The sequence below is a fragment of the Synchiropus splendidus genome, chromosome 12 (genome assembly GCF_027744825.2).
Source record: "Synchiropus splendidus isolate RoL2022-P1 chromosome 12, RoL_Sspl_1.0, whole genome shotgun sequence".
Classification (NCBI taxonomy): Eukaryota; Metazoa; Chordata; class Actinopteri; order Syngnathiformes; family Callionymidae; genus Synchiropus; species Synchiropus splendidus.
In genome coordinates this window covers 13,186,355-13,209,675 of record NC_071345.1, presented here as the reverse complement: position 1 = coordinate 13,209,675, position 23,321 = coordinate 13,186,355, and the positions used below count along the sequence as shown (strand labels likewise).

General features: G+C 41.0%; 5 protein-coding genes and 1 non-coding gene across 8 annotated transcripts; 2 read left to right on the top strand and 4 right to left on the bottom strand.

Annotated features, from left to right (window-relative positions):
• Positions 1-10: 10 nt before the first annotated feature.
• Positions 11-4,391, bottom strand: ppp1r8b (protein phosphatase 1, regulatory subunit 8b). Of its 2 annotated transcripts, none has more exons than XM_053880700.1 (7): positions 4,324-4,391; positions 3,229-3,289; positions 2,856-3,009; positions 2,394-2,611; positions 2,172-2,316; positions 1,473-1,537; positions 11-1,404 (listed from the first exon to the last, which is right to left on the bottom strand). In XM_053880700.1, the coding sequence occupies exons 1-7, from the start codon at positions 4,374-4,376 to the stop codon at positions 1,048-1,050; spliced, it is 1,053 nt and encodes a 350-aa protein (XP_053736675.1). In that variant the 5' UTR covers positions 4,377-4,391; the 3' UTR covers positions 11-1,047. The 2 variants fall into 2 exon arrangements, with proteins under 2 accessions (XP_053736675.1, XP_053736676.1); XM_053880701.1 differs by having other exon boundaries at positions 11-1,401.
• On the bottom strand, positions 3,067-3,197 carry LOC128768934 (small Cajal body-specific RNA 1). Its single transcript, XR_008416324.1, has one exon. It is a non-coding gene; the product is annotated as a small Cajal body-specific RNA 1 (non-coding RNA).
• A 472-nt stretch (positions 4,392-4,863) lies between the features above and the next one.
• themis2 (thymocyte selection associated family member 2) lies at positions 4,864-10,345 on the top strand. 2 transcript variants are annotated; one of them, XM_053880962.1, is made up of 6 exons: positions 4,864-4,979; positions 6,371-6,511; positions 6,571-6,996; positions 7,259-8,430; positions 9,323-9,431; positions 9,863-10,345. In XM_053880962.1, exons 1-6 carry the CDS (start codon positions 4,877-4,879, stop codon positions 9,964-9,966), a joined length of 2,055 nt encoding a protein of 684 aa, XP_053736937.1. In that variant the 5' UTR covers positions 4,864-4,876; the 3' UTR covers positions 9,967-10,345. The 2 variants fall into 2 exon arrangements, with proteins under 2 accessions (XP_053736937.1, XP_053736938.1); XM_053880963.1 differs by lacking the exon at positions 4,864-4,979 and having other exon boundaries at positions 6,440-6,511; positions 6,571-6,638; positions 6,712-6,996.
• rpa2 (replication protein A2) lies at positions 10,142-14,419 on the bottom strand. Its single transcript, XM_053880964.1, has 9 exons — positions 14,312-14,419; positions 14,072-14,163; positions 13,852-13,956; positions 13,533-13,646; positions 13,392-13,466; positions 12,093-12,209; positions 11,487-11,606; positions 11,217-11,311; positions 10,142-10,421 (listed from the first exon to the last, which is right to left on the bottom strand). Exons 1-9 carry the CDS (start codon positions 14,322-14,324, stop codon positions 10,334-10,336), a joined length of 819 nt encoding a protein of 272 aa, XP_053736939.1. The 5' UTR covers positions 14,325-14,419; the 3' UTR covers positions 10,142-10,333.
• A 1,050-nt stretch (positions 14,420-15,469) lies between these two features.
• Positions 15,470-18,185, top strand: smpdl3b (sphingomyelin phosphodiesterase acid like 3B). The gene is made up of 8 exons (XM_053881617.1): positions 15,470-15,595; positions 15,657-15,870; positions 15,991-16,088; positions 16,158-16,301; positions 16,367-16,536; positions 17,269-17,449; positions 17,606-17,739; positions 17,811-18,185. Exons 1-8 carry the CDS (start codon positions 15,535-15,537, stop codon positions 18,183-18,185), a joined length of 1,377 nt encoding a protein of 458 aa, XP_053737592.1. The 5' UTR covers positions 15,470-15,534.
• A 173-nt stretch (positions 18,186-18,358) lies between these two features.
• Positions 18,359-21,625, bottom strand: mecr (mitochondrial trans-2-enoyl-CoA reductase). The gene is made up of 10 exons (XM_053881110.1): positions 21,321-21,625; positions 20,879-20,976; positions 20,664-20,795; positions 20,340-20,483; positions 20,065-20,167; positions 19,542-19,644; positions 19,393-19,466; positions 19,253-19,313; positions 19,109-19,181; positions 18,359-18,658 (listed from the first exon to the last, which is right to left on the bottom strand). Exons 1-10 carry the CDS (start codon positions 21,512-21,514, stop codon positions 18,492-18,494), a joined length of 1,149 nt encoding a protein of 382 aa, XP_053737085.1. The 5' UTR covers positions 21,515-21,625; the 3' UTR covers positions 18,359-18,491.
• Positions 21,626-23,321: the final 1,696 nt, after the last annotated feature.

The window sequence follows — 23,321 nt, the reverse complement described above, 5'->3', positions numbered from 1 at the left end:
TAACCGATCAAAAGTAATCCATTTTTATTTACAGCTGTACACCGATCAGGAACAACAACAGGACCATCATATCGAGAAGAGCTCATGTTTAACCATCTAACTGACAACAGAACTCAGGAACAGCTATTGAACTGCGACGTCAGTACTGTATCTCAAGAAGTTTGCAATACTACAACCAGAATTGATGTCACCAAAGTGGAATAGACCCACAAAAGCCGGTGGCCTCACGAAAAGTCTCGCTCCAACTGCAGCAAATGCTCTCAGTTAAAACTATAGAGCTGTTTCTTCGTCCATTCTTAATTTCAAACCCGTAAAAAGGTTGTTTTTTTTAAATCACAAAAAATGACGATTACAAAGGACGATCAGCCTTATGAGGTTATGATGACCCCTGGTGGCAACTGAAGCGCTTTGTTTTCTCTTGGGAGAAGTGGGTCACTCATTTCGTGAAAGTCAGTCTAGCATTAATGGTGCATTAAAAAATCTGGAAACAAGAGTTTGAACCAAAATCCTATTCGAATATTGTGAAACTTCTCCGTCTAAACAGTTACTCCACATAGTTATATATATATATATATATATATATATATAAGAATTTAAGTCCGGATGGAGAGTTGATAACTATAATTAAATTTTTGTTATTTCAGGAAGTCACTTTGTTGTTTTGCTAACTACATTTCCCGCCCCCCTAACAAAATGATGGATTCCTACAGGTGGACACATCAGGCTTCCACACACCCCTCACAGCTGACTCTGACTTCACAAACTTCATTTGGTACAGAATAACACGCATTTAATAGAAAACAAAAGCGTTTGTGGAAAACGTTTAAAAAACAATTGCCAGATGTGTGTGAGCAACAATTTGGGAACCTTTTTTTTTTAAACGGACAATAACGTTTGGATTCGTCAATACAAAGGACAGAAGATGACGCGGTGGTAAATATGAGTAACAAACAAGCAAAAACTAATTTAAAAAACACTGCAGTGTCTCCACCTCTGCCAGGCCACAGTCCCTGATGGAAACCTGAGTCAGCAGTTTGGACAACCAGGTCAGATGAGTAGTGAGGGCGTGGGCTTCTTCCCGGGCCACGCCTCTTTGGCGTATTTCTTTTTCCGAGGCTCGTTGTGGTTCTCCGGTAAATACGGGGCGGTGACGGGAGTCGGGTTGAGGGTGACGGGGGGTTGAGGAGCTTCTGGTGCCAGGTCCACCTCCGGGGCCGGGTTGGGGAAAGGCAGAGGAAGCCCGCCCTGCATGGAGGCCCCTCCTGGGGCCCCAGTGGGCTGGTTCTCATGACTGGTGGGAGGCAAGTCTCCATACAGACCTCCACTGTAACCGTAGCCATGCACGCGCTTGGACATCATGTCGTCCAGACCCAAAGTGTTGTGGCCGTCGGATCTCCGCTTCTGCTACAGAAAGAGAGCATTTATCTCCATTTTATAAAACTCTGATCATAAATTATTGTGTTCGGACTCACCTTCATGGGAATGACAGCCGTCTGTACCATGTTTCTAAATCGCCCAACAGACGGGTCAATATCCTCTGTGAGAAATAGGAGAAAATGATACATGATACATATGTCTACCGAGAGTGTTCCAATGACTGGAAATGATCATGAATAACAGATTGTGAAACTCAAAAGTTGAGCTGAGCTGATCCAAGTCTAAAAACTCGCGTATGAAGAAGGCTCAGAGAACTCTTAGTTCCTGAGGCGCAAAACCATACTGTCATGATGGCATGACGCTCATGTCTTCATTTAACTACCAGTTGCCCTTTTAGTCCGCAGAGTTTATGTTTTCTGCCCAAAAATAAAAATGCACGAGCTGACACTGAACTTCCCACTTGTCACGAGAATTCAGCCCACTGGGGCCCCACACAGTTTTAAGCATTAAAAGCTAAATGTATTCCAGCATGGACTGGATTTTATGACAGTTACTAAGCTGGTGTCTTAGCCTTGGAAAGTGAGAGTAGAGGTCACATTTATACACAATAAATTTAAGAATTATATTCCTCATATATGCAGCGACAGAAACATAAGTGTAACAGATTCTACCTCTTTTACGTGATGTTTTGCACGTTGGTACTCTCAGCAAGTTTTGACCCCTGTGTTCTTTAGTTCAGGTTATACATCAAATATTGTGTGTGGTTCAGTACTACATCTGCTCTCAGCAGGTACCTGGATTGATGATGGAATCCTCCTCATTGAAAGTGACTCTGGAATTTCTTCGTTTCCTCTTTGGTCTCTGGATCTCCAAGTTTCCCTCCTCAATGGTTAGCAGGGAGATGCGTTTGTTGTGAGCCGTGTTGAATTCTGTCAGGTTCTACGAGACATCAAAACCACTCACAAACCGCATTTCACAAGAAACCTTCCACTGAAAGACGGAAAGCAAACACCTACGTTCAGCTCCGTCTCCTCCTCAGGAAGCCCCAGCAGTCCCTTCAGGTCGTCGTCATCTCCGGCCTTGTTCTCTCCGGTGCCAGCAGCACCTTGTGTTTGAGGCTTTTCTCTGATGGTGTAGGTCCGTGTAGAGGCACCGAAGGAGATTGTGGAGTCTATAGGAACCTGCTGTGGCTTGTGAGCTTCTAAACGGATCCGGCCAAGAAAAGTCCCGTGTGCTAAATTTAGACAGTGACATTAGTTCTAATTTGGTTTGCCCTGAAAGCTATTAAAAACTTTATACTTATACATTGTATATGAGCTGATGGCCTTTAACTATACAGTGCAATTGTCAACAACAGGAACAAAGAATGACAAAGTGCAATACAACAGAATGCAAAGATAACTTTTTCAAAGTTTCTTTCAAATAGTGTGTAACATTTGACTGTACATGCACAACAAATGGTTATTAAAGTGACTTACTGCTGTTGAGATCTATGAGGAAGACTCTTTTTAGGTGTTTATGATAAACCAGGGCTGAGTGGACACGGGAACAAGACTGATGGTCAATGGTGAAGTCGCACCAATCTGGATTCCTCCCAAATAGATAATACTTCTTTTCATCTATGATCAGTTTCTACAGAGCAGGAGAGAGAAAAAGAGTTGATGTTAAATGGTCATATTAAGAGCAAGTATCTGTGCCTCTGAGCCATAACTCCTCAGTGTCGCTCCTCACTGAGAAGCTTAAATTTCAGGGCTGTCAATGATGTCGCACCACCGGAAACCTGGCAGCCACAGAGACTGTCAGGCTCGTATCTGGTGCAATAACTCAGTCAAGACACTGTAAATCAAGTACCTCGACAAGTTTGTCTCCCTTCATCACGTCTAGATGGAGCCCAGCAGGTGGCTTCCCCGCCCTGGTGAGAGATGGAGCGGACAATTACTGCGCTGAACACAGGAAAGTGAAGTATTGTGAAACTAGACAAAGATGATAACAGACGCAGGTTTATGGTTTGAAATTTGCACTTAAACATGATGGTAAATCATTTATCAAGTTTGTTTTAAGATGAGCTTTTTGGTCATCACATACGCATTAACTTCCTTCAGATAGATTTTTTTAGATTATCATCTTCATGAGTGTGGTGCCAGATGTGCTGTGAAATGGTGCTGCAACATGTGTAAATGGGAGGTTCTTCATTTGTCCTCGAGGCAACAAACACAATGACACACACCAAACAAAAAAGATGCAGAAAGAACACTAAACATTTAACATAAAGACACCCACACCGCATATTTGCACAGTACATAAGTAAATTGATCGTAAATTACATGGTTGGATAATGCTTGACTTGGCAGTGCGTGGCCCTGTGCAAACACCCAGCGCTGCTTTGAATACAACTCCGTTTAAAGACAGTCAGACTCGACGTTGCCAAAATACAGTCTATTTTGGAACTTATAATAGCAGAAATATAGGCATACCGAAGTTGAATGAGAATTGGTCAACTACAGCAAAATCCTAGACTGTATCGCGAGCACATCTAACTTTTGCATGGTCTTATTCCTGGTTATTTCCAGATAATTGAAGCTATGTCGGATAAATACAACACCACGCAGAAAAACATGTACTGCAAAATGAACGTAGAAACCAAAATACAACAACCACTCCTCTCTTTTTAATCCATCACCCGAATGAAATAGCAATGCACCTTACTTTAGTGGTACACAAGTGAGGTAGAATGAAATAAACCAATGGGATTTGAAACATGATGTCAACATGATCGAGTTAGCCTGCCTGGTGGCTCGCAAGCTAACAGCAGCAGCCGATCTTTAAACACAAAATAGACACCTATTTCAAAGAGCCTGCACAAACCAAACCACTGTTATTTCAAGATTTGCAAATTCAGGTTATATACGAGCATGCGAGGATACTTTTGACTGAGTTTTCACCCACCACGATGGACAATCGAAAGGAGGAGCGCTCTCTTTGCTTGTTTTAGTCGCCATTTTTCCATCATCGTCTCAAAGCCGCGGTGATTGCTGGGAAAGGTCGTGGTCGCTTCTGGGAAATGTAGTTCTGCTGTTATGAACCACGCTGTTCATAAGTCAGTTTCAGTTTTTTGAGAATGTCACTTTTAACTTTTTAAAGAAGAAGATCATGAGCATTTTTGTGTTGACAGTTTGCAAAACATTGAAATGTCACGAGAACAGCTACAAAATAACATTGGTGATTTTTGTGCGAAAGTGTAATTAAAAGAGACAAACAGTAACACAAATAGAACTTAAAACCATTGCAGGCAGGACAGTGATTCTGTTCAGTATCTGTTTTCACACAATGTGTGAGTGTATGGGCAGAATTCTATCAAGGCGGGTTCATTCTTCATGTTCATCTTCTGCAGATAGACCCACCTTCCCCCACTTCCTCCTTCTGTTCATGTGGTTTTTCACTCAGAAGCTCGTTCACATGAAAATATTCACTTTGGTTGCAGCAGACTCTCACAGCAGTCATGGAGGGTTCGACGTCTCTGCCGCTGCAACAACTCATCGCTTCTCTGGACAAAAGCTGTTTGCCGAAAATTCTTCAGGTTTGCTCAGGCGTCTACTTCCAAGGTAGGACTTTGCCGCTTGTTTATCGCCACTTAAACAATCATTGTAAATGGGAAGATTCAAATATAGCATAAGTGAGGAATAAATATTACAAAAAATTATCAAATTTATTGGAGGGAAAAAAAACAGGAATAAAGGAAAGGTTTGATTGGAAAAATGCTGGAGGGAACAGACAGAAATGAAGAAGACAAACGGGATGATGAGGATAAGGATGAGATATAATATATATATATATATATATATATATATATATATATATATATATATATATATAATTTAGTTTAAATATATTTAATCTATATATATATATATATATATCTATTTAGATTAAATATATTTAAACTAAATTTTGTAGTGAGATAGAATTAGAAATGGTAAAACTGCATTCTATATTAAAAGAAAAAATTTAATGATTCAATGTGGGAACAGGTTTTGAAAGACAAAAAGAATAATATTACAAGATTTATTATTATTATTATTATTATTAATGTATTTTTTATTTTATCTACAGGTGTAGTAATAATACATTAAAATAATCTGGGTGAATCACTTCAACACCACATGTCAGAAATAATTAATTGTGCAAAAATCTTTGAGTGAATCAACTCCTGAATTTCAATATCGGCTGAAAATTGAGCATTCCAACATGCATGGTATGATTTTCCTCCATCATTTTCATGATTGGTGTTTCAGAGATGGTGGGGTTCTGTACTACAGCTGATGTTGGTCAACGTGCTGCTGCCGCATCAACTAACCACACTTTGATCTGGCAGCCCACAAAATACAGACACATTGGTCCTTCAGTCCGAGCTTTTTTCACTTTCTCCTTTGACTTTTTTTCCGATTATGTTTTGTTATTCCATCAAATAAAAAAGTGGCTTCTCACAGACTTTTTTCCCAGCATGTATTGCAACACAATGCATATTAAGGTTTTGTATTTGTTTTGTATTTATGTGTTGATTCATCTACTTCTCTGTATGTGGCTTTAAACTCCAGAAGTTGAACTGCAGGCAAATAGAGTTTCAAACTGTCTTAGAATCGAAAGCACTGATCACGGCCAGACAATAGAAGCAAAAGATGAAGCCTCTGTGATGACATTGTCATGTTTGGTTGTGTAACAAAGTTAAATTGAGGAAATAAATAGTTCCCCAAAAGCATGGTAAGAAAGAGTTTTGGTGGCTTAAATGGGATCCCCCCTTGAGATGGACCTTCACATTTCTTAAAAGGCCAAAAAATGTTTTTTTTTAAGCAATAAAAAATTGATTTGGAACTGTCATCGAAGGTAGAAGTTTCTTTAAAATTATGGAGTTTTAGAAAACTATTTTACTTTTATTTATTATATTATATTAGAAAATGTATTAATAATTCATCCTTGTCTGATCTCTTGTCTGCAGGCTCTGTATATGAGATTTCAGGGAGTGAAGTTTGCTTCTCCACTGGTGATCTGATCAAGGTCACCGACCTAAAGCTGTTGTCCGTCTGCTGTGAAGACGTCAGTAACAACGAGAAGTTCGAGCTCCCCATCAACCACAAAGGTTTGTGTCGCATCATGTGAAAACTGAAAGTACATGAGACGCACACTTCTCGTTGTCAGGTTTGTTCAAAGTCGTGCCGGACGACATGGCGTACAGGAGCGTGGAGGAGATGGTGAAGATGAGGCCTGTGAGTCTCTGTTCCTCGCTTCCTTTCACCTTCACCAGCCACACCAAGCTGAGCCTCGACAACCTGACCTTAGGAGCAGGCAGAGCTTTGACCATGATCTTCATGGAGTCGCGGGAGGGTGAGGAGGATCACCTCCGCTGCCACATCCAAGGTGCCCACGAGGCTGCGGCCGAGGTGCGCCTCCCTCTGTCCACCCGCGGGGAGTTCTACGTGTGCGAGGGCCAGGAGTGTTTCACGCTGCAGGAGATCATGTCGTCTCCAGACCTGCGCAGTCAGAGGTTTCGTTTCATCAACACCACCATGTGCGATCGCCCCCTGATTCTCAGTCCCATCTACGAGATCCACGCCATCATGAACAGTGAGTCTTCTGCATTTGGATTCACGGAAAAGGAACCAAAGTTTCAGATGAATCAGCATCATAGAAACAAGCGGCGAATCAGGGAAACCAGTCATTACAGACATGACAAAACAAAAGCACTGCATCATAATTCCCAGAATAAATAAGTAATTTTCAGTCATTTCTTCATGCAATATTCTGCTAAATATATAAGATGTTGATAAGAATTTGTATATAACTAAATGTATACTTCAAAGCTGTGTTTTTCCTCTTCTGTAAACAGTGAGGAAGGAGATCTTGAAGTTTCCCTCCAGCCTTGAGATGGACGTGATTGACATCACTGACATGTCCAAGGATTTGAACTTCGAAGTTCCCCTCAGTCTCATGGACATGTGGTCGCAACCGGATGATTGTTTCCCAGCGGTGGTGAAGATTTTGGATACTCCCGCTCAGTGCCCTTTGTTCAAGAGCGCTTGGTTCCCTTTACTGAAGAAATCCCAGCAGATGGTTTTCCACGAAAAGGGAGTGTCGCCGATGGTTCTGATGTCCAGCCAGAAGAGTCGGAGGACCAAGCAGTACTTCCTGGTTTTGCAGCACTATGGCGGACGATTTCGAGTACGGCCAAGGGAGTTCGAGTCGGTGTATGCAGTCTACACCGTTTCCCTCCAAGTCACAGGTCTGAGAGTGAGCGTGACAAGTAACCACGAGGGGGATGAGGATGAAGGCCTGCCGGATCTGAGCATCGGGGACGAGCTGGAGGTCATTGGCTGCAAAACAGTGATGAAGACTTCAGGCCAAGATCCAGCAGCGACGCATCCAATGGAGGTTCTGGTCTGTAAACGCCTTCAAAGAGACGATCATGATGAAGACGATGATGATGACGACGAATCAAAGGATCAGACTGAGGAAGTTCTCCTGCCGTTGTTCATGCAGGCACATTTTGTGGAGACCCAGAGAGACAATAAGAAGTACAGCCTCAAAGATTTGAGCAAGAAATACAAAGTACCCATCGACCTGAAAGTGGTGACTCGTGATCCTAAACTGAAAGAAGATCCACTGACAGTGGGCTCTTCCTTGAGAATAGAAGGAGCAGTGCTGGAGAACACAATCCAGGCCAGCTTCCTGGAGACACTGGATTATAAATTTGAAATACCAGTCCAGAGGATTCCTCTGTACACATCCTTCACCAAGCTCCCGCTCCCAACGCCAACTGACGGCCCGCTAGAGTGTCGCCTGGAAACGGTGACCGAGGTGACTGAAGCCTTCTTCTTTGAGCTCAACAGACTGAACAGCACAGACGCGCCGCCTCCACCGCGACCACCAAAGAGAGCAACTGAAAAGAGGCCGTCGACGAAGAAGAAGAAATCGTCGCAGGTGAACAAGAGAAAAGAGTCACTGAGCCCTCCAACGCCTGAGATCGAGGATCTCACCATAACACCCAAGGCAATACCTCAGGTGAGAAGACAATGCAACACATTTACGTGTCCAATCTCAGGGTTCTCCCCAGGATTTCCTCTCAGTGTACGGCTGTCTCTGCCGCTCTTATGTGTCGGAGAGATGAAGGCTGACTAGAAGAGTGACTGAGCACATCTTATGACTGTTTTAAGGAACAGTCTTGCTTAAAAATGAGGAATCCTTCTCGACTGATAGGAGTGTAAAACCCAAATGCGAAACCCTTTTGAGATTGAAAAATAATTTAATAATTTTATTTTCAGATTTCCAACAAATGATTGGCTTTTCATGTTTCATGAAACAGTGTCCTCCTTTTCAGCGCTCAATAGGTGGCGCTCTGATGGGAGGTTTCCTTGAGTCAGTCGCAGCCAGAGCCAAGCTTTAAAAGCACCACCTAGTGGACACTGAAAATGATGACACTGTCTCATGAAACCCAGATGACCCATTGCATGAGCAATTCCAGTCATAACCCGAACATAAAGTGACATGATATTATGATGCAGATGACAATACATGTTATATGGTTGTGCAGTATTCATGCCCAGAGTAAACCTCATGCCTGTACTTGGTCTACTCTTTCGGGGGAAAATTCACTCCAATAATACTTCAGCCAAAGTAGGATTTTGAATATAATGAAGGATTCAACACTGAATATGGTTTTTCAAAATCACAGCTACAAGACCAAAACAATGTAATAGCTGCTGACGCAGTGAAACTACCTGACTTTCAAATACAAGATTGAAAAGTATCTTTTCTGACACGCTCGGTGGTCTGAAACTTTGAAGCCTGCAAAGGTGAAACCACCACAGATTCACAGTTCTGCTTATAAACTCAATATGCTGGTCACCACTTCAATGCCTGACTTCGTCAATTTATTAATTTATTTATTTTCTAGGCTCCAGAAAAAATGCAGCCTCCAGTTCCTCGCAGGGCATCAAAAGCGCAGATTGAGAAAGCTCAGCCGAACATGTATGTGAGAAGAGTGGATTCCATGGTGAAACCAGGTGAGGCTTTCTCAACTTAAATCATGATTATATACATGAGAAATAAATGACAGAATGGACGCCATGACACGCAATTTTTTGAGCAACATGTGCACTTCTTTTCGCACAGAACACCGATGATTCAAAAACAACTTTACATTTGTAATGTAAACTAAAACTCACCACGAATATCAATGAAGTTTCATAAAACAGCCTTTTCTGGCTTTAAAATACTACTTCAATGAAACCTTACATCAAGTTTAAAATGAGAGCGCCACCTACTGAGCTCTGAAGATGAGGACCGCATCTTCAAGAATCATCAGCCCATCGCTACCTATCATGTTTCTATTCTGATGAACAAAAATGATAGCTGACTGTGGGGAAGACTGTTTTGAACAACTCAACTGTAAGACTCCTATTGTCACGCTGAGTCAGCACCTTCTTCTGTGCAGTGCCACCAACTCCTGCGGATGCTGAGGACAGCGACCACGATTATGAAACAGTGGATGAAATACACAAAGAGGACACAAAAAAGAAAAGCGTCATATTGCGCTAAGTTGTAGCCAGAAATGGACATTCCAGTTTAAAAACTATATATATATATATATATATATATTGCTGTCATGTGATGAAGAAATGCAAAGCGTGCAATGACAAATGTGTCATAACACATTTGTGTTATGACATGTATTATTCCTTTCATTTTTACAAAACAGAAACAGGAGTCAGATGTGTTTTCGGTTTATTACAGAGTCAAAGCTCACACTTTGTGAGTAAAAAGACTTGACGTCGTAGACGGAAACAGAAGTTGGTGATGATATTGTTTGCACCAGAGTGGGAAAATAATATATTTTACGAGAAGTTCAACAAAGATTTTAGTGCTTGTTGCAGATGGAGACTCGGTTCTCAATAAAGAAATGCGGCTAATCGTCGCTGTCTGTGGACTTGAAGTGGTCTTCGTCGATGGTGGAGAAGATGTGACCTTCGTTACTCAGAAACTCCACAGCTTGTCTGTTGGAGGGGAAAACACAGGGTAGATTTCTTAAGACAACTTCGCCTCTTTCCCTTATTTTTACAGGTGATTCCTCGTTCATGTCAGAATACAGTCGACAGTAAATAGGGAAAGCGGGTCAACGTTTTCACCATAAATAAATAAATAAATCAAATCTCACCCGTGACAAAAGATAACCACAAACCAACAAATATTTTATATTTGTCTTGGTGTTCATTTGCTCGTAAAATCATCTGTTCCTCACTTAAAAACTACACCCACCATATATTCACATCACTATACATTTCATTAGGTCTTTGGTTTTTGAGTTAAGAATGTGGATGATAACAAAAACATGTGCAAGATCAGTGCCATGGAAGTTAGCGTGACTAAGAATTGCAAGAAAACATTTTTATCTGTTGTTTCTCAATGTTCACACATGGTGAAGATGACGGGAGACTTTGATGCAAATTCATCTGAACAAAGGGGAAGTGAGTCTGGGTCGCAGATGAAGATTTGAAAATGGTTTGGCCAGTTTCCTACATCTAACAAACAATATGAAGAGCTCTTTTCTGAAAAGCCCAGTTGCTTTCCAAACCACTCAGTTCACCCTGCCGGAATCGGGTCGGGTCAAAATATGACTATTTGTCATATTAAAAAAAATAAAATAAAATACTCTTAAAAATGTGGCAGTGTGACATCAGGAACTTATGTCATACATTGTGTATGAGCTCTGTCTGGTCGGAGCTGTGACCTTTAACTCTCTACAGAAGTGATGCGCGGGACATAGGAAGTGAAAAGCGTTCAGGCCTTACTTGATGACAGCCAGACTCATTCCACTGAGCCGTTGCTTCAGCTCCTGGACGCTGATCCCCCGAGCCTCCGGACAGCCACGTATCAAACTCAGCACCTTCAGCCGCGGACAGTTAACAGTTAAAAATGCTGCTTCCATGTCAATACCCACATGACGCTCACAGGTTCAGACAGTCGTCTCATCCATGTTAGGGAACTTTACTGCACTCCCGCTCCTGTTGCCAGGTTATTCTCAAGCATTCTCACTGACATTCTCGGGATTAAAACCGCACCTGGTTCTGATTTGCGCTCAAGCCATTGTTTGTCATGTCGCTGGCACCCGAGTAGCCTCGGTCCATCCCAGGCCGTGTCATCATGCTGCTGCTGCTGCTCATCCCTCCTCCGGCCGAAGTCTGTCAGACACAGCAAAAAAAAAAAAAATAATAATCGCTGGATGATTTTCATTCTTATTTTTATTAGGAATAAAACAATGAGTGGAACTGAGTTCAATGATGAATTAAGAAACGTGTGGGACAAAGATAAACTTCAAAGTTGACTTCTATCAATAACTATGCATCAGTGATGAACAGGTTCATTGGTTAAAAAGGCTTATTCGTTCAGTTGTTTCTAAATATTATCAGTTCTATAGTGCAGCAACTGCGGCCTCACTCAACAAATGTGAAACCAATGGGTTGATACAATTTCAAGCCTGCATTAAGCATCCGTTCCAGGTTTCAGTCCCTGTCTAAATGTGCACGACCTGCTCACCACCACGCTGCAAATGATCAGCGGCATGAGAAGCTTGTCACATTAACACTCCACTGGGTTTCTGAGTATTCAGGAAGTGTGGAACACTCCTCATTTCCTGTCTTAGAGATCGACACCTGCCCAAGCCTCACCATGGTCTGCGGTTTGCTGAGAGCCATGTGCGCCTGGACCACCTCCAACATATGAGAGGTGATTTCATTCATGTCTTCAAGAGGACGAACGCTGAATGCCACCACGGAACGGTGATTCTGAGGGGGGGGACAACAATGCGCTCATTAGTCTCAACACCTCAGCATTAGCTTCATTTCCAATGGAAACTTGAGTCATATGACACCCAGTGACTAACACTTGCCATGTTAAAAAAAGAGAAGAAAAAATTTTTTTTTTTTTTTTCAAATGTGTCAAATCATACTCAGAGTGAGTCACATTAAGTGAGTGAGTACAAAGTGAAAAGGGTATATTTTAAATGAAATTACAGTAAGTAAAAGAAGTGAAAAAATATATATATTTTATTTTAGGGAGGATAAGAGATTTTTTGTAACATCCAATCGCACTGAAGCAGAGTTAACTCGTGATTATTCACAGTGTGATTAAACAAGACCAAAAACTTTAATCCAGTGACAACACTAATGTTGTTTAAACATAAACTACTGTGACTCCTGGTGTTTGATGTTAGACCTTGTTTAACTGGTACATTTTCAGACTGCAATACTGAAAGATGAATGCAGAGCGCCAAATCCAGCTCCATGGAATTCATTCATTAATTGATTTTAAAAAGTTCATAACTCAATAAGAGGAATTATGATTCATTATCAACCTTAAACATTGCACAATATCATTATTAACTAATAATATAATTTTTCACACTGTTTAAATTTATGAATCAAAACTCAAATGTGCCACATATTCACAGACTCACTCTGTTGCGGACCATCATCATCAAGAACTGACACAATATGAACTATTTCACAGTGTCAGACACCATTAAAAACTGACAGTCATTGCTAAGGAGATGACAAAATAAATATTATTATTATTAGATTTTTTTTTTTAAAGGGAGCTAAAAGTCCTTACTTGGGTAATAGGCGAGTCAAGACACACAGGGCAATGAAACTCTGAGAACAGATCAAAATCTAAAAATGGTATTTGTATCTTTCTCAGACATTCAATTCAAGAAAAAGTATTTTCCATGACATTGCTATTTTACATTTAATAGTAAATCACAGGTGATAACAATAATATTTTAGAAGCCAATATCAACAGTCCATTACTTATTTAAAAAGCCACTGTCAACAACTCAATTGAAAAAGAGGTGCATATGTAGTTTTGGCCCTATTTAGGTCCTTGAGAATGAAAACTTTAATCACTCCAATGTTTCTTGAGCTTCAGTATCAATTGTTGAAACAAGTTTCGGCTTGGTTGCCTCTTACCTGAAACGACCGCAGGTTGCCGGAGACTTTGACGTAAGTGCCAGGAGGCAGGACATTACTGTCGAAGTTAGAGTCCTGTGCAAAGCAGAGTAGCAGTGAGTCAGATGCAGGTGTCTTTCTGAGTTAACCCCAGGAACTGACCTCCATGTCCACCCAAAGCTTCACATCCATGGGAGCACACGTCATGTCATCCACTTTGTACTGGATGTTGGTCATGGACTTGTCTGTCGTTCTGATTATTCCGACAATTGTGACCTGAAAGACAAGCAAGCATCTTCATTCAGAGGACGCCGACTTTCAAAAAGGCTACAATGTGGTTTCATGACAATGACTTACATGATCAAGAGTCTAGAAATGACTGAATCATTCAACAACATAGGCATCTGAATCAATAGTTAAAAGCATCTCACTATAACCCAATATTTCTGGAGGATTTCCGATGAATCCTACTATTTCTTACCTGAGAAACCTCCACATCTCCCACTTTGAAAGTCTCATCAGAGTGTACTGCTGACATCAGCTGAGACACCGTGCATGGGATTATCTGAGTTGCCCTCGTTCTTTGCTGAAAACAGGGAAGAAATATTGAAAATACGATGGAACACATCACGTGACATAGAAACAGACGCGCATGCACTGTTCTGGTCGGTTGATATCAGTCTGTTACTTTCAATACGAACCCCTTTCTTCTCCATTTGGGACAAGGCGGGTGAAGCAAATCCTCCCCCTGGAGATTGAGTGTAACCCCCTGCCATACTCGTCTCAGTGTATCCTTTGGAGACAGAAAAACAAAGAAGTATGTTTCATGTTTTTGACTTGAGAGATTCGTGAGCGATATCTGACTCAAAACAAAGCATCTTTCAAGGCTAGCTCACGTTAGCCACATTTACACAGAGTCAACAATCTGATTATTTACTCACCCTGGTTCCACATTTTGTCGCAAAAAGTGTTCAGTTGATAAAATGCAAGTTCAAGTTGTTGACAGCAACACACAACAGCTTCCTTCTGTACTCCCGCGCGCTGAAACAACGAACGGCGCATGCGTCACCCAGAGTCCCGCGAAAGCTCAATATCAAGAGGGTGTCTTTTCCCAATGTCTTGTCTTGTAAGGTTGCTGTCGTATGACTGAGAGACAAATTCAAGGAATAAAACAGGAAACTATGTTATTATTGATTCTGTATTAAGCTATTATGATATTACACTTTTTAAATTCAAGATTCTTAAAAGATTTGGGTAATTTAATGGAACCTGAATGTCAAATCTCAGGACATAAGTAACAAATGTGATGTCACAGGAAATCCGGTAATGATTTATTTAGTGTACGGCGAACCAAAACCACTGTTTATTATTATTACTATTACTACTACTACTACTAATAGTAATAATCGTATTATTGGTATTATTATTATGAGTAGTAGTAGTAGTAGTAGTAATACTACTACTACTACTAATAATAATAATAATCCCTACGACTACCGACGAAGTTGCTGGTGGAGTTCTACACAGCCATCATCCAGTCCATCCTCGCCTCCTCTATCACCGTCTGGCACAGCAGCGCCACCCCCAGGCACAAGAGCAGACTGCAGCGCATTGTGCGTTCTGCTGAGAAGTGAATGGTTACCACCTCTTCATTACCTGCATGACGTCACAGAAACAGCTTCTTCCCCACGGCCGTGAGCTTGATGTATTCGTGATCAATCCTTGTTTATTTTATTTTATTTTATTTTATTTTATTTTATTGTTCCTGTTTGCACATTAATCCAAAGCACTTTCCTAGTTGGTGAGATCCTCACTGACCATGGCAATAAAGCTGATTCTGATTCAATGACATTCTGTTTACAGTACAATCGGTGACTGATTTATGGAAACACTACAGAGACTTTTAGAATGTCAAAGCAGCAAATGTTTAGGACCATATTTAATTTTGTAGTTGTTTTGTTTGTTTTAAATGTACTACCTGCAGTGTCCATCAGTTTGCCATTGTTGCCTTCCTGAGTCATAAAAATAAACAAGTTCTACATTACAAGACTAGTATTCAACTAACTGTCAGTCATGACACAAGCAACACGTGCCTTATCTCCTGTTGCCATCTTAACCCTTAGACCTGGACTTGTCAGAATGGTAGGAAACACCCGCCTTCAACATGTCAGTGTTCAAGCTTGGAGTCTTTTGTCTGCTTTTTAAGAGCATTTTTGCCTTGTCAGGTATGTAAGACATTGCTGTTGCGCTTCTCTTGGTGGCAGAATTAACACCACCTCCGATCAGGAAACTTCTGGCATATCACGGATTTGCACTGGGACCCGACCTACAAGCTGACTGATGATCCTCAACTGGTGTGTGCATCCAGTGGAAATCGACCTGCTGCCACTGCTGGGAACTATGGAGACTATGTGTGTGACTCGCCATGGCATCTTATCAGCTCTTCATTATACGCCATGAAGGACATTCTTCCAGATCCAGATTTCATCGTGTGGACCGGGTATGAAGTTCATTTGGCACCTTGTTTTTTAAAAATTAATGTGCGCTACAAAAAAGTTCATGGATCAAACACCATGGCCACTGAATTGCAATGACACAAAAGATTATCTCTTTTTATTAGTGATGACACACCACATGTGCCGGATGAAGATCTGGGTGAAGAGGCGGTGCTCAATATCATGAGGAACCTGACTCACCTCATCACAACTGTCTTTCCAAGTGAGCGTTTGTTCAAGACTATTTCTTTTTGTCTTTGTTGTGATGCTAATCTTTCTCACTCACCTTCAGAGACTAAAGTGTATTCAGCACTGGGGAATCATGACTATCACCCCAAAAACCAGCTCCCAAGCACTGGAAGCAGGCTCTACTACCAAATGGTTGAAATGTGGAAGGATTGGTTGGAGCCGGAGTCAGTTGAAACGTTCAAAAAAGGTGATGTCTTTTCTCTCGCCATGCAGGTTTCATCATCTTTAACACTTGTTATTCTTTTGGCACAGGTGGTTTTTACAGTGAAAACCTGATCAACCAGACCGGAGTCCGGATGCTAGTTTTGAACACAAACTTGTACTATGACCAGAACAAACTGACCACTAGTTCAATCGACCCAGCTCTCCAGTTCAAATGGGCCGACCAGATTCTCACAGAGGCTGCGAGGAACAATGAGAAGGCAAGAGTACTTATTTGATGAAAAATCATTTCACAGCTGGAGCGTCTTCTTTGTGGCTTTCTAGGCCTCGAAACATACAATTGGAATTCCACCAGTTTCTGGATGATCTTGTGGATTTTGATATGATTTATAAAGTCATTCTAACTTGATATGAATTATGCCACAGCATTCTTCGAACACAAGGCACTGGATAAGAGGTGGATGAACTTGAATTGGAATAGAAAAGTTTATAATTGATTACATATTAATGTGCTTTTTTTTGTAAATGGGAGTGTTAAATACAGTTTTATGGAAGTGAATTCATATGTGTATAAATGAGTGAATTGATGTATATTGATATATGCATATAGGTTAATAAATAAGTAAATAAACATGACTTTTTCAAAATATAAAATCGATGAATACAAAACATTCGTGACAAAAGACAGTAAATGAGATTGTGCTGATAGGTCCAAAAAAAAAGTTTGGAAAAAAAAGACAACATCAATTTGATCATTCAGATGACAAATATTACAAGTCATCACGGTTAATTAATTTAAAATCCCGTTATTAAAAAAAAAAGTTCTAATCCCGCCCCTGGTGGAAGTAAACACCGCGATATCTGAAATACAATGTCGAATGTGGGTTATTGTTTATGAAAGAATGCCGTCTGAAACTTATTTTCATGACTTATAGCCCATCATTCTTTTAATGTTAAACGTGAAATAAAGTTATTTTCAATTCACCTTCCAGGTGTACATCATCGGGCACGTCCCCCCTGGTTTCTTTGAGAAGAAGAGAAGTAAAGCCTGGTTTACAATTCAGTTCAACAAGCGATATATCCAGCTGATCCAGAAGCACCACGCTGTTATCCTCGGACAGTTCTTTGGCCACCATCACACAGACAGCTTCCGCATGTTCTACGACTCCAATGGTACAAGTCCTTTTGTTTATCCTGTAAAAAATTATCTTCAACACCAATCAGAATGAAAAGACACCTCTGAGAGCCATGTCTAATATTTCTACATGTGTAGCCATGTAGAAATATTCTACATAATATTATACATATTAACAATGGACACTTGTGCAGGGACGCCCATCAGCACCATGTTCCTCAGTCCAGGGGTCACACCTTGGAAAACAACCCTCCCAGGAGTGGTGGACGGAGCAAACAACCCCGGCATCCGTGTCTTTGAATATGATCCTAAAACTCTACTTGTTAAAGTAAGTACAATTACAGCTTCAAATAACTGCATACAGCTTCCATTCTTGATTATTTTCCCACACCAACTCAGGATGTGGTGACCTACTACCTCAACTTGACTCATGCGAATGCAGCCGAGGAACGTTGGGAGAAGGAGTACAGGCTGACTGAGAGCTTCAGAGTCCCGGATGCTTCACCGAGCTCCATGCACAAGGTTCTGGAGAGGATTGCTAGCGAGCGCTGCTACTTGCAGAAGTACTACGACTTTAATTCGGTCAACTACGACCTGACGCAGTGCGACGACGACTGCAGGGTCGACCACGTGTGCGCGGCCAGAGAGGTGGACTTTCAGAGGTACCGACACTGCCTGGAAACAGAAGGTGCTGCGTCTTTATACGCAGGTCTGCTGCCGATCCTCTCGGTGGCAACCACTCTTATTCTCAATGGTAATTATAGGTGGTTATAATTCAATATTTGATGCATTATCAAATCACAACATAATCGTTTCGACTTCGCACTCTGGTTTCCTCCCAAGCATATAGGTTATCAGGTGACTAATGTATTTGAGTACATGTCAATAAAAGAATGACAATAACTATGACATTGTACGGTTTATTCATTTCATGAACATACCATAGACATCAGGACACATTATACAATGCGTATGAAGACATGAAAAAAATGCATTTTTCCCATGATAGAATCCCTGCTTTTATCGCAAGGCTGATCAAATGCCATTAAAACACAGCCGGTGATGCACTTGGACTCAAGCTCATGACATGACCAAGACTTGTTTAGAAGAAATAAAAGGCTGCATGGCTGCATCAAGAGCGTTCCTGAAATTCTGGAGCGGCACCTCCGTGCACGTAGGAGCAGTTAGCTTTCCCTGACGCACGAGGGAGCAAAGTTCATCCAGCATCGCCCGGAATGCTCCTTCATCTGCAGAGAAAAACAACATTTCATTACAGTTTGTTACATACATACAAACATAGTCAGTTAACCAGTGCTTTGTCCTGTTGCAGGGAGTACTGGAGCCTATCCCAGCGGTCATTGGGCTTGAGACAGGAATACACTTTAGTTAGTATCATTATGATATAACTATTACCCGACTTTAAATCTAGTTACTCATTTGAGATCACGATAAAACTACATTACTTTATGAGCGCCTTGCTTTTATCCCTTTGGGTGTTACAGCAGACACAACAAGAAGTTTCCAATCTGTTGTGTTCAGTCTCCATAAAAAGTCTAAAAAAACTAAAACCTTCAATAGACAAACCTTACAAAAAATACCGATCTCAAAAGCTGCAATGGTCATAACGTTCTGGCAGATTGTTGTTTGATATACAGTAGTTGTAATCATTAATAAGAAGAAACACCTAGGAAACCCACCGTGAGAGTGATCTCTTTTCCACTGTGTGACCCAGAACCCTCGAATTTTTACATCCTTGAAGATGAGAGCACTCTGGGGGAAAAAAAAGCAAAAACAGAACATAAACAAAAGAACATATTTGGAAATAATCTGACTGGTCTTACCACTGGGACAGCGACTGGTTGTTTGGACATCCCTCCGTATGTCACCATGGAGCCTCCAACCCTGAGAGACATAAGAAATTCTTGTTTGTTTGTTGTTGTTTTGTTCCCTCATTTGCCATCAAAATAGTTGAGATTCTCACTTTAGATGGCGCAGCAGTTCTGTTGCACTTTTGCCTCCAACTCCATTCAAGGCCAGCTTGGGCTTGGGGCAAATCTTTTGACAAAAAAGTTGAAGCGTGAGGGCGACATTTTCAGGGGGGCGGAATGTTTGTCATGTAACTCAGCAGACCTTAAAGAGTTCCTTAATTTCAGGTCGTCTAAGTTCTTCTTCTCTGATCACATGACTGGCACCCATGGCCTTCAGCCTGTCGCTCAGCTGCGTGAACTCTGGTCTGTGGCAGCAGAGAATTACATAAGTGTCATAAACCCTGACTCAGGCGTGAAACTGCACTCTGAGATGTGATCTGATAAAAATCTGTTTGGGGAAGTGATTTACTTAAAAATATTTCATTACAATAAAGTGAATCGTTGACCAAACAATACCTTTTAAGAGCTCACATATTTGATAAATAACCTTACATTTGCATAACAGCCCTAAACAGGTCACTAATGTCAGATCTATTGAATGCGCACTCTTCTTCTTAAGAATTGATATTTTACGTTGTTGATGCAGCACATTAGAGAGTTGGAAAAGTTAAACTCAGACAGTCAATGAAGACACAACACTCATTACGGAGCACACACACAAAGCTATAATAGACAGCAGGAAGACTCAAGCAGATGACATTGTGAAGTCACTCTTCTCAGGCCACCTGTCTCGGACAACGTTGATAGTCTTTATTCCTCTGGCTGCTGCAATCTGAATGACAGCCTGACCAACTCCACTGTTGGCCGAGTTTTGGATGACTGAATCCCCTGGAACGCAAGTAAGACATGACATTTTCGTGGCCTTAACACAGGCTCTCAAGCTTCTGCTCACTGAATATTAGGATATAATGGAGCCAACAAAAAAAACATTACATATATGCCATCATTCATTAAATGTTAAACGTGAAATACATGTAATAAATTTACACAATAGATTTACCAGGCATGAGGTCTTCAAAGTCTGAGAGCATCCTGACGGCTGTACAAGGGTTAACCCCAAGGGTAGCTGCTGCTAACAACGGAATGTCATTGGGCAAAGAGATGAGATCGTCCTCTGCAAGCACAGCTTGTGTCCTCCATGTTCCTGCATGAAGACACTTTATTAAAAATAGAGCGCCGTGATTTTAGCAGCTTTGACGCAAAGACGAAGAAGCAGAGTCAGAAGCGGCAGACTTGAAGATGCTTAGGTTCTCATCATCACAACATCAGGAAGGAGAAGCGACATCCATAAACGGGTTTCAGGTAGGAAGATGTATTCACTCACCAAGACCAGCATCTTTAGGAATGACCCAGTCACCTATTTTGAGTGTCTTCACCTGACTGCCAACCTCAGTCACCTCAGCAACTCCTTCGTTGCCGCCAACAGCAGGAAGACTGGGTAGAATAGCATAAGTCCCTATACATACATCAACATTCAAATACAGATGGTTAGTGAAATGTGAGTAGATCACTGCTCCACTGGCTAAATTATAAACATACCTTGGATCATGTTTATGTCCGAGGGATTGACTGGTGCAGCAAGGATTTTAACTAAAACGTCATTTTCTCGGACTTTAGGCACATCAACATCTTGCAGCCTGTTTTGCAAAAAAAAGATTAACTCCAGATTGAGTGGCATTTTTAAATATAAATGCGTGTCAACCATAGCATCGAGACTAGCTGGCTTCCATTGTGTGAATTCCACTATTCACTGAAGCCCTTTCTGGAATGCTCTAGATAGATGCAGAGATTGTACTGATCACCAAGTGCAAGTGTGGTCTCTTCATGTGAGACACCCAAGGACTCAAAACACTGAATGTCACGCAGAATGATCCGGACATACATTTTTTAGTTTTTCTGTCAGGACATTCCATAACCTATTCATCCCTAGCCGTGAAACGAAGTGTTGGCATCATACATTTAAAGAGAACATAGGTCTTACTTGACGACTTGAGTGGGATCCCCGTGGTTTGTGTACTGAAGAGCTTTGCATGTTTGTGCCGAGAGTCCTGCAGACTGGCTGAAGTGACACGCGTTAGCATCGCGAAGCCCGAATAGTTTCACATACACAGCAGCGCCACTTCTGATGCGGCCTGCTTGGCTCCTCAGACACGCTCTGTGTAATGGCAACAGCATAGCAACTTATACGTGAACGTTAGCGTAAAGCAAGTAGGCCTGTTTTAACAGAATCTCGCTATTTTGCGTTTGACATTGCTAACATGCTACTGTCTAGGCAGCCATATTGGATTGAGTTTCGGACTATGGATGTAAACAATGACATACCGCCCCCTAGTGGCAGTCTGGAGAATTGTCTGCATAAAAATTATGAAGGTTTTTTTTTCCTATTTATTAAAGAAATGACAACAGGATAACACATGATATTGACAGATTTATTGGGAAACGGAGCAGAGTTTTACATATAGTAGCATAACCACATTTAATAAGTTCACATGCTGCTCATCTTTGACAAACTTAGCCAATAATCACCTGAGGTCAAAGTCATTGTTTCATGGCAGTAAACGTTGATACATTCGTCAGCAATAAATTTGCCTGGAGTGAGCCGTTTATCAGATAACATACGGCAAAACAAAGATAAACGGCCGCCAAAAAAGACATGGCAAGGAAATAATCCATATACAGTATGTTATAGTCACTACCCTGAGATCACCTGCCAAGACTTTTCAAGGTAAAGCAAACCCATCTAACACCTGACAAATCACAATATGACATCATTGAGGGGATTTTTTTCTTTTTTTTGACACAGTCCCATTATTCTGTTTATTACCATAAGCCAATGTGAGGCATTTTTAAGGCAGCAAAATCTGGAGTCCCAGCTAAATCAGAGCGGTTTGCATCCATTTTTGCACCAAAGATAAAGCAAGCGTTTTACCGGAACATAATCCAAATGGCACCCGTGAAGACATTTTCTTTGTCTCAAGCAATGATAGTCTGACACATCGGCCGTATTTTGAGATGAGACAACGTCACAGAATATACTACTAGCCCCGATCCCTTTCACGATCTTCTACTACATCCCCATCTACGACGATTATAGAGGAAAAAAAAAAAGTGGAACACTTCTTCAAATAATGGCATGTTGGGAGTAAAGAAAATTATATTGGAGTTGAGAGAACAATTCATATCCTTAGTTTTCCCATCCTAGATATCGATGACTAATAAAAACCTCATTCAAATCCGTTACCTTACTGAAACAATCCCTGAGTTTTCAGATTTGGTACTTTCCTGAGCTGAGCCAAATATTTTTGTAATATAAAGCAGCTGTATGTTGAAGTTCCAGAACAAAAATTTAAAAGCTATGCCTTTCAAGTCTGATAAATTCAAAAGAGGTGAAGCTAAATACAGAAAAATGAATGCATCTTACACATGATTAGTGCAGAGTAACATTGCATTGGTCTTGGCATAGATTAAAAAAAAAAAAAAAAAAGAAGGATTAGATTTCACACAAGGCAAAAGGAAATAAAACTACATCACAGTTTCAGTCGTCATGACACAATGTACCTTAACAGCGCACTGCGTACTGTTGCGTTTGTGTTGGAATATATTATTTTAAGACTGTATTTTTACTGCATCAACTTGCTTTGCTGAGAGTCTTCAACATGCGCATGAGGGGAAGCTGCAGCACTCTTGGATGAAAATAAATACGTAGCATGATTTCTTTTCTCTTAAAAAAAAAAAAGAATATTTTACATATATTAATTGGAAGTCTCATCAGCGTCTCCTGTAAAACGGGAGTAAAAGAAAAAAAGCTGATTTAGCTAGCTAGTTCTACAGGCTCCTCAGTGCACGCTCGGTGTTTCTGAGCTAAAATAAACCCCACACTTACGGGTTAAAAAAGGAGGTGATGTCCTAAATAACTACCAACATGAGGGTCATTGCAGATATACAAACAGAAAAACACCAGGCTCTCACTAGCATGCGTGAT